General features: G+C 47.7%; 1 protein-coding gene across 1 annotated transcript in view; it reads left to right on the top strand.

Moving 5' to 3' along the window:
- Positions 1-4,322, top strand: part of PRDM15 (PR domain containing 15) — a 53,016-nt gene extending 48,694 nt beyond the window's left edge. The window contains 2 exon segments of the mRNA XM_010834938.1: positions 1,367-1,660; positions 1,662-4,322. Coding sequence (XP_010833240.1) covers positions 1,367-1,660; positions 1,662-1,844 — 477 coding nt within the window. The 3' untranslated portion in view covers positions 1,845-4,322.
- The last annotated feature ends 5,564 nt before the right edge of the window (positions 4,323-9,886 follow it).

Consider the following 9,886-nt stretch of genomic DNA (forward strand, 5'->3'; position numbering starts at 1 on the left):
GGACCCGACCCTGCACAGCAGGGCGTGTGTCCAGCCGCTGCTTTTAGCCAGAACTTCCCCTTTGCCGACCCTTCCCTGCTTGGGTTTCAGGGCCCTCAGCTCTCTGTCAGCGTGTGTTGGACGCCGCGCCTCTCTTGAGTGGCCCTGGTCATCCTGGTTGCAAGGGTTCCTGTGTTTCTCTGGCCTTTTGTCCCTCTTCGTGGGGAGAGCGGTGCTGTCTTTTTTGTTTATTAGCTCTTGGCCACGCACACGGGTTTGTTGTCCTTCTGAGCTTTGCAGTGTGTTAAGAGACAACGAAGAATATTCTCGTGATTGTTGTTGTTCAGTCGCTGAGTCATGTCTGATTCATTGCGACCTCATGGATGGCAGCATGACAAGCTTCCCTGTTCTTCACTGTCTCCCAGAGTTTGCTCAAACTCATGTTCCTTAAGTTGGTGATGCCATCCAACTATCTCATCCTCTGTCGTCCCCTTCTCCCCCTGCCCTCAGTCTTTCCCAGCATCAGGGTCTTTTCCGATGAGTCAGCTCTTCACATCAGATGGCTAAAATATTGAAGCTTCCGCTTTAGCCTCAGTCCTTCCAGTGACTAGTCAGGGTTGATTTCCTTTAGGATTGACTGGTTTGATCTTGCTGTCCAAGAGACTCTCAAGAGTTTTATCCAACACTGCAATTCAAAAGCATCAGTCCTTCAGCACTCAGCCTTCTTTATGATCCAACTCTCACATCCATACATGACTACTGGAAAAACCACAGCTTTGACTAGATGGACCTTTGTTGGCAAAGTAATGTCTCTGCTTTTTAACACACTGTCTAGGTTTGTCATGGCTTTTCTTCCAAGGAGTAAGTGTCTTTTAATTTCGCCTTCTACAGTCACCATCCACAGTGATTTTGGAGCCCAAGAAAATAAAATCTGTCACTGCTTCCACTTTTTCCCCATCTATTTGCCATGAATTGATGGGACCACATGCCATGATCTTAGTATTTTGAATGCTGAGTTTTAAGCCAGCTTTTTCACTCTCCTCTTTCACCCTCATCAAGAGGCTCTTGAGTTCCTCTTCACTTCAGCTTCTCTCGTGATTACTGTTCTCTGTTTTTTTCTCGACACTGAAATCATTTATTGCTCAGATCCAACTGATGGTCTCAATGATCACATTTGTATCTCGTTTCTCTTTTTCCCTGGAATTCTTTTTCCAGGAAACTAGTGTGGTTTAGTCTTTCACCAGCACATCTCACCTCCTTCCTTTGGGCCGAACGTGAGATGATCCCTGCGTCACGGGGAATCCTCCACAAAGCACAGCACAGGAAGCTGCTCTTGTTCTTAATTCTTCAGAAACTAACGGTCTCGTGTCATGCGTGACTCTTCCAGGTGGTGGTGACCCTGGGCGACCCCAACGTGACCACCCCATCCAGCTCCGTCGGCCTGACCAACATCACCGTGACCCCCATCACCACCACGGCCGGGACCCAGTTTACCAACCTCCAGCCAGTGGCCGTCGGGCACCTGACCACTCCAGAACGCCAGCTCCAGCTGGACAACTCCATCCTGACCGTGACCTTTGATACCGTCAGCGGCTCCGCCATGCTGCACAACCGCCAGAACGACCTCCAGATCCACCCGCAGCCGGAAGCCTCGAACCCACAATCTGTGGCCCACTTCATCAGATCGGAAGAGCCTGGTCAACTCCATCACGCCCCTGGGGAGCCAGCTGGGCGAGCAGCACCCGCTCACCTGGCGGGCGGTGCCCCAGACGGATGGGCCACCCCCACCGCCGCCGGCCCCCGCCCCGCAGGCCGCCCAGCCCTCAGTGCCGGCCGAGCAGCAGCCGCAGATGTACAGCTACTGAGGCAGCTTACAGAGAAACCAGGGAAAGAACCACAGATGGGGGTTTGTTTTCACTTAAGATTTGTTGGCTGGATACCAAACAGAGAAAAGCAAACACAATATTGCAGTGTAAGAAAGGTTGACTTAGCTTTTGCAGAATTATCTCCAAATGCCCCCAGAACCATGGCAGTATGTCAGCTGAACTCAGAAGTGACCCTGGGCAGGCCAGTTGTCCCCAGGAGCAGCCCCACACATTCTCCCAGATAAGGCAGGCCCCCAGGCTTCCCTCCCAGAGCTGGAGGGACTGGAGGTTTGCAAAAGGGAAGTGGTTTGTTTCCTTTTTCCCTTTAGGGCTGGGCTGCTGTGTTAAAATGTAGCAATGTGCTGGGCGGGAACAGAGTTTTCTCTGGCTCCTGGACTTTGAACAGGTAGAAGTTCAAGTCACATTTATCTTCTTTGAAATTCCAGTTGAGTCAAAGTGGTTGGCTGAAACCGTGTGGAAAGCTGCCCTGTGGGGTGATGCCCCTCCTCTGGCCTTCCCATTGGTCACAGGCAAGCGGTCACGTGAGGTCGCTCAGCAAGGCATCCTAGTAATAGGGTTCCTGAATGGATTTTCAGTACGGTTCTTTTTTTAGACTTTATCTCGAGCGTATCTCGTGTGTTCGAAACTGTGGAGACCATGTTCTTCTTTTTTCCTTTGACACACGACGTCGTTTGCACTGTAGGCCTATGTCCAGCTTACACAGCGGCCCCAACGCAGGGGTCGCTGTTACACGTGTATCAAAAGGGCCTCCCGCTGGCCCTTCTGGAGGCTCCCTGGAGCCGTCTCAGGACTCTGCCATCCAAATGTATTTATTGTGGCTGAGACTCGGCTAGAGTCCCCTGAACTGGAGAACGGGGAAGAAATTCATGTCTTTTTTCTGTTTAAACTCTAATTCCAAAGGTTGATGTGTTTCAAGACCAGTTTTCTATAAAAATGTTGAATGAACTTTGCTCCTTATGGGGAAAGGGGTAGGTTTTTTTTCTGAAATACAGAGGTAGTGCTGTCCTGCCAAGTAGTATGAAAGCAGAAAAGGTCATTAGCTGAGTAGTAGAAGCATCAGCGCCCCGAATGAATGAATGAATGAATGTGCTGAGTGACAGCTCACACGTGTGCACCCATTTCAGGGGTGGTGGGTGAGGCTCAGGGCCACCGAGGTGGCGGCCAGCAGCCAGTCCTCTGGCTGTCCAGCCAGGGAGACAAAGAGGCAGGTGAAGAAGCTTGAGTGATGCCTTTGCCCTGTCCAGAATGAAAAGATAACGGTTGCTTTGCTTTGTCTCGATCACTCTTTGTGATCCTGTGTTAGTTGGGAGACCTTCAGTAAAGAGTGAATAAGTGAGACAGACTGACCTGATGCTGCCAATGAGGCTGCGGGAGATCTGTCGCGCAAAGGGCAGCGTTCTCAGCACTTCGCGTAGTTCCAAGCCACAAGCTGTTGAGAGAGGGCTAGGTTTTGATGTGTGCAATACAGGCCTTCGTGAACTGAGTTCATCACCCGTGCAGCATGTGAAAGGGGGCTGCAGAATTCACCCCCACACCCAGCTCGGCCCTAACTCCCAGCTTGCCCCTCTCCGTTGAATTTGTCGTGGGCGATTATTTGACTTTTAATTTATGATAATTATTTTTATGTTATTTATGTATATAATTACCTGCTTTATACATAATAGTTTCATCAAATGAACTTGGGCTAGGGGTGATATATTTTCTAAGCATTCTCTCTGTTCTCCAAATGTAAGTGGTCCAGGTGTCTGTGGAGTCATCAAGCACGCCAAGGTCCCTAAGGTATTTTTTTAAACATCACTGACCATTTCCTTTTGCACTTGCAGAAGATAAAGGACAAATGACCAAGGAAAAAAAAAACCCAGATGTGATTGAACACCCGCTATCATTTATCTTTTATTCCTCTTCCCTATGAAATAAAGGCCTTTAAAATCACAATTTTATTTTTTTAAGAAAAGTTGTTTTTGTGACTAGGATAAGAATGCATCGTGTGTTTTTAAAGAACCTAATTTAGGTTGTGTGGCCCCAGTGTACTTACCATCGTTCATTTCAATACACAGATGTGTAATAATACTTCTTGTTACAATAAGCGAAAACTCGAAATAAAAATCAGATTTACTCCTGAGTTTTCTGTAGAAATATTTGTCCTAATAGGATCACTGTCTGAGGCAAAATAGATTTGTGCTGTCGTGAAACAGTTGCTTTGAGTTTCCATATAAAAAACTGGGGAGCAAAAAAAAAACCTAGTCAGCCCAAAGAGCCATCAGCTCTAGAGTGCTGTGCACATTTATCCCTGTTTCCTGGTAGAAAGGATTTAGTGTTTAATTGATCCCAGGTGCACAAGTGTAGGAGGAAAGGGGATGAAATCACTGCGGCCTCTGAGCTGTGAATCCCTGAGTTACGCTAAATCAGTAAACAGAAGACGCTGGGTCTAGGCCCGTGAAGTGTCGTCCACGCCACCAGCGCTGTGAGCCTTGCAGAGCTGGCCCCTGGGGTACACTGCCTGACATGGACTGTGAGGCAAGGACAGGAGGGCCCGCAGCGGGGTGTGCTCCCATGCTGGGTGCTGCTCCACAGTGGTCATGTGACCAAGGGTGACCGCCTGGGAGGATTCCAGGCTCTGGAGGCAGATGTGTGGGCCTGACTGCCACGGCGCCCAGAGCTCATGGCTCCCAACTCAGGGCTGTGTGAGTCACTTTCCTGTTGGGTTTTGAAAGGTGTCAAGGCTGAGAAGTCACACGTCCTTCAAATCCCATCAATTTGTTCGAAGACAAGATTTGCCAGGAGCTGTGTTTTTCCATGGCTCACGGTCTGCTCAGATCACTTGTCCTGAGTGGGGGACACACTTGGTATATTTTGAGAACGATTGTAATTCCTGTGTGGTTCACACCCTGTGAAATGTTTGGATTATTTTAAGTGACCCAAACGTTGAAAATAAACAAGATATTAAAATATTAGAAGCTTTCACAGGTTTTTTTTTTTTTTTTTTAAGGAACAGAGCCAATCCCTGGTCAGAGAACTAACTTCCTGCATGTCTCACAGTGCAGCCATCAATTTTTTGAAAAAGCAAGTGGTAGTAGCAATTTTTGTAAAGCTTAAATGGAGATGTGTGTTAGTCACTTAGTCGTGTCCGACTCTTTGTGACCCCATGGACTGTAGCCTGCCAGGCTCCTCTGTCCATGGAGTTCTCTAGGCAAGAATACTGGAGTGGGTTGCCATTCTCTTCTCCAGGGGATCTTCCCCACCCAGGGATTAAAGCTGGGTCTCCTGCATTGCAGGCAGATTCTTAACAGTCTGAGCCACCAGGGTAAGCCCTTAAACGGAGAGAATCAGTCCAGTTCATTTGCTCAGTCATGTCTGATTGCTTGAGACCCCACGAACTGTAGCATGCTAGGCTTCCCTGTCCATCACCCACTCCCAGAGCTTGCTCAAACCCATATCCATCGAGTTGGTGGTACCACCCAACCATCTCATCCTCTGTCACCCCCTTCTCCTCCTGCCTTCAATCTTTCCCAGCATCAGGGTCTATTCCAGTGAGTTGGCTCTTCACATCAGGTGGCCAAAGTATTAGAGTTTCAGCATCAGTCCTTCCAGTGAATATTCAGGGTTGATTTCCTTTAAGATTGACTGGTTTTATCTCCTTGCCATTCAAGGGACTCTCAAGAGTCTTCTTCGGCACCACAGTTCAAACAGAGAGAATAGATCCAAAAAAGATGAGTAGCCAGAGAAGGGAGAACTTGACAAGCAAGGTGTTTCTTTGGGCAAGTGGTCTGGAACAATCCCTTAAATTGTATTGATCAAATTGTTCTGATTTGTTAGGAGTGGTCATTTTAAACTTAAAAAGCACCTGGTGTGCCATCAGACCTTCTAAGGATTTGAATTAGGAGAACCTTGTTTTAGATGCTTCGGTTCTGTCTTAGGGGACAGCTGATAGCAGCTAACCCTCCTGCCAGTGAGTGGGATTCACCTGCTCAGCATCCAGCAGGCCGTCAGCACATTCTTGTACGTCCAACAAATTCCAGTAGAAAGGGGAGACAGTTGCACCTCTGGCTGTTTTCATCCAGCTTGAGCGCCTCTGCATCAGAAGTGCCCCGGTTCTGGAATGACAGCGAATGATCTGATTTGCGTGATGGTGGAAGCAACAGAATTGTCTGGCAGCTGCTCTAGGTTACCCACACAACCAGCTGACTGGGATCATCCCACCCACCAAGCCCCAGTGCCCCAGGATCTGAGGCTTTCCTCCCTCCCCATGGTCCCAGGTGCAGGCAGCTGGCATCCAGACAACACCAGAGGGTTGGCACCTGCCTGCAGACTGCCTTGAATCCAAGCCGTCTGCTCTTCCCCGTTAACAGGTGTGTCTGCCCACATTTGCTCCATAAGGAGGGAGACGGACCCAGTCTCTGTGGGAAGATGGCCCATCAATGGGACACAGACCTACCTGAGTCTTTGCAGGGAGCCTGGCGCAGCACACCTCCCTGGAAGAGCAAGGATGCAGGACCCAGGACTCAGTACCCAGTGATCCCTGTCTGTTCCACTTGGGACTTTCAACTCTTCCTGGGCGCTAGGGCGTCATGCCCTTGCACGACCATCTGGAGCTTGCCTCCTACCCCAGAAATTCTCTCTTCCAAGTTTTAGCCATGAAACAGGGTAGCAAGATCATCAAGGAAAGACAGGGAGTGGGCGCTGCATTGCAGGAGCCGTTTTAGAAGTCCTCAGGTGTCACTGTCTGCTTTTCCTAGACGATCTAGGGTGGGAGCGGGGGGCTGGCTGCAGTTGGGGAAAGGGTGCTGTGTGGCTCCTGCATCGCCATCTTCTGTTCCCGGGAAGTCCACCGACTCATCTCCACCTGGATGTCCCCGAGGGTTGTCAGGCTTGCACGTCTGACCCTGGAATCCATGACCCCCAGCCCCAAACCTGGCGCCTCCCCTCCACTGTCACCTCTCACAGCCGATAGCCTAGCCCTCCACCTACTCACACAGGCAAGAACCCAGGGCCGCATTTAGACCCCCAGTGCCTTTGGATCTGTCTGGGTGTCACCATCTCCGTGACTGTCTCCCTCCAAATTTCCAGTGGACAACCCTGTGGGGGCAGTCAGCCCCCCTCGTTCCCCTGTTCCACAGGGCGGCCTCAGTGGCCCTTGTGGGGGTGTTGCTCTATGGTCACCCACGCATCAATGCTAGTATCCGCCAACAGACTCTGTCTCTGGACACACCCTGATCATTTCTGTGGCCTCGAGGCTGCAGTGGCTGTCCTGCCTCCCTCTCCTACCCCCTCCCAAGGTCTCCACCCACCTAGCTCCCAACCCTCACTTGGTTAAATGTACTTGTCCTTCAGATCTTGCCTCAAACTCCACCTCAGAGACACCTCTTGGAGTCACCCTCATATCACATCTGAAAGCAAGCACAACACCGATCAGTTGGCAATTACACTATTTACTCATTATATGACTTTGTTCATATTTGAGCTTCCCTGCTGTTCAGTAAGCTCCAAAAGCGTGTGTGTGCTCAGTTGCTCAGTTGAGACTGCTTTTTCTCATCATTTTTTCTCTGAGCCACCCCCAGCACCATGCAGTAAGCCTGACCCACACTAGAGATTAATAAGCAAGTATTTTTCCTAAGCATCGAGGGAGACAACATACTTCCTTGAGCACCAAAGCTTTGAAGCACTAACCCCCCAAAACAGAAATTTATTAAATCTAGTTGAAGTTATCACTTGAAACTTCCGAGTCTTTGAGAGACTTGGAAATCCTAGTCTCCAATGACTCAATCTTATTGATGAGATGATTAATTATTTCTTCAACTTTGTTTTATTAAGATAGTCTATCTCTGTCATAGATAGATTTATTTGTGTCATATCTTAGATTCCACGTATAAGCAATACCGTATGATACTTGCCCTTCTCTTTCTGACTGCCTTTGTTTAGTATGATAATCTCCAGGTCCACCCACATTTTTGCAAATGGCATTATTTCATTTTTCTAAGGGTGATACCCATCTGTATGTATGTAGCACATCTTCTCAATCCATTCATCTGTCAATGGTTCCGTGCTTGCTTTTGTGTCTTGGCTACTGTGAATAGCGCTGCTATGAATTGGGGTGATGTATCTTTTCAAATTCTAGTTTTGTCTGGATAAATGCCCAAGAATGGGATTGCCGGATCATATGGCAACTTCATTTTTAGTTTTTTGAGGACCCTCCATACTATGTTTTTCCCTTTTTAACTGCAAAGGCAACAATAAAAAAAGTTAAATGACTTTACTGGCTCCCTTCCGACAGTTTGTCAGACAGGGCTCAGCTTTCCCACTCAGGCTGTAATTACCCCCCACCCCTACCCCACACCTGCCTTCAGGTGGAGTCACAGCCTCAATGTTTGAACTGCTTAGTCACCAGCCACAGTCAGACTTGTGACGCTGCAGAGCTTACCGTCACCTCTGGCTTGCCGTATGAATCACTGTGAGAACTTCCCTGGCTCTGGTGACTCACACCCAGCAGAGTGGCTTTTCCTCAGCTCGCTACAACTCAGATTTTAATAGCCCTGAGCTGCTGCTCGGCACCAGTATTTCAAACCAAGAATAGAAACACAACTGAACTCCCCCAGCGTTTATTTTACTGCTAATGAGGCGAGTGGAGTTGTTTCTGTGCAAAACACCCTTGTGTCCGATAATTGAGGGTATGCCCCCTTGTTCTGTTTGTGGTGAAGATCAAGAAGAGCCAATCACAGGTTTTTGTCCAATAACCTTACACTTCTTAAACCCACAAACTAACTCCACAACCTGCCCTAGCTCTTCAGACTTTTGTTCTTCATGTTTTCTCCTCTTCGATTTACCCTTGAACCTTGAAGGGTTCCAGTTTTTTTTTTAATTAAAATATAGTTGATTTACAATGTGTTGATTACTGCTATACAGAAAGCGATTCAGTTATAAATATATATATACACATTTTTTAAGTTATTCTTTTCTATTATGATTTATCACAGGATACTGAATATAGCTCTCCGTGCTGTACAGTGGGGCCTTGTTGTTGTCCCTCGTGTTTATAAAGCTTGCATCTGCTAACCTCAACCTCCCCCTCCAACCTTTGCCCAACCTCCTGCCCTTTGGCAACCACCAGTCTGTTTCCCATGATTCTGTTTCATAGACAGGTTTATTTGTGTCATAGTTTAGGTTCCGCATATGAATGGTACGATCTGATATTCGTATTTCTCTTCCTGACTTAATTTCACTTAATGGATAATCTCGAGATCCATCCATGTTGCTACAAATGGCGTCATTTGGTTCTTTCTTATGACTGAGTAATGCTCCATGGGCTTCCCTGATGGCTCAGAGGTTAAAGCGTCTGTCTGGAATGCAGGAGACCCGGGTTCGATCCCTGAGTCGGGAAGATCCCCTGGAGAAGGAAATGGCAACCCACTCCAGTACTCTTGCTTGAAGAATCCCATGGGGGAGGATCCTGGTGGGCTACAGTCCTTAGGGTCGCAAAGAGTCGGACATGACTGAGCGACTTCACTCACTTCACTGATGCTTCATGGTATATATACTATATACACCACATCTTCTTTACCCATTCATCTGTCGATAGACATTTAGGTTGCTTCCACGTCTGGGCTATTGTGAATAGCATTGCTGTGAAAATAGGGAAGTATGTATCTTTTGGGATTAGTTTCGTCTGGATACGCCCGGGAGTGGAAATGCAGGATCATAAGGTAACTCTATTTCTGGTTTTTTTAGGAAGCTCCATGCTATTCACCATAATGGTTGCACCAACTTACATTCTCACCAACATTGTAGGAGGGTTCCCTTTTCTACACACTCTCTCCAGGATTTATTGTTTGTAGACTTCTTCATGATGGCCATTCTGACTGATGTGAGGTGATATTTCCACGTAGTTCTGATTTACATTTTTCTAATGATTAGGCATGTTGAGCATCTTTTCATGTGCTTATTGGCCATCTGTATGTCTCCTTTGGAGAAATGTCTGTTTAGGTCTTCTGCCTATTTTTGATTAGTTTTTTTTTTTTTTTTTGATG

The sequence above is a fragment of the Bison bison genome, unplaced genomic scaffold, assembly GCF_000754665.1.
Source record: "Bison bison bison isolate TAMUID 2011002044 unplaced genomic scaffold, Bison_UMD1.0 scf7180017864037, whole genome shotgun sequence".
NCBI classification, from domain to species: Eukaryota; Metazoa; Chordata; class Mammalia; order Artiodactyla; family Bovidae; genus Bison; species Bison bison.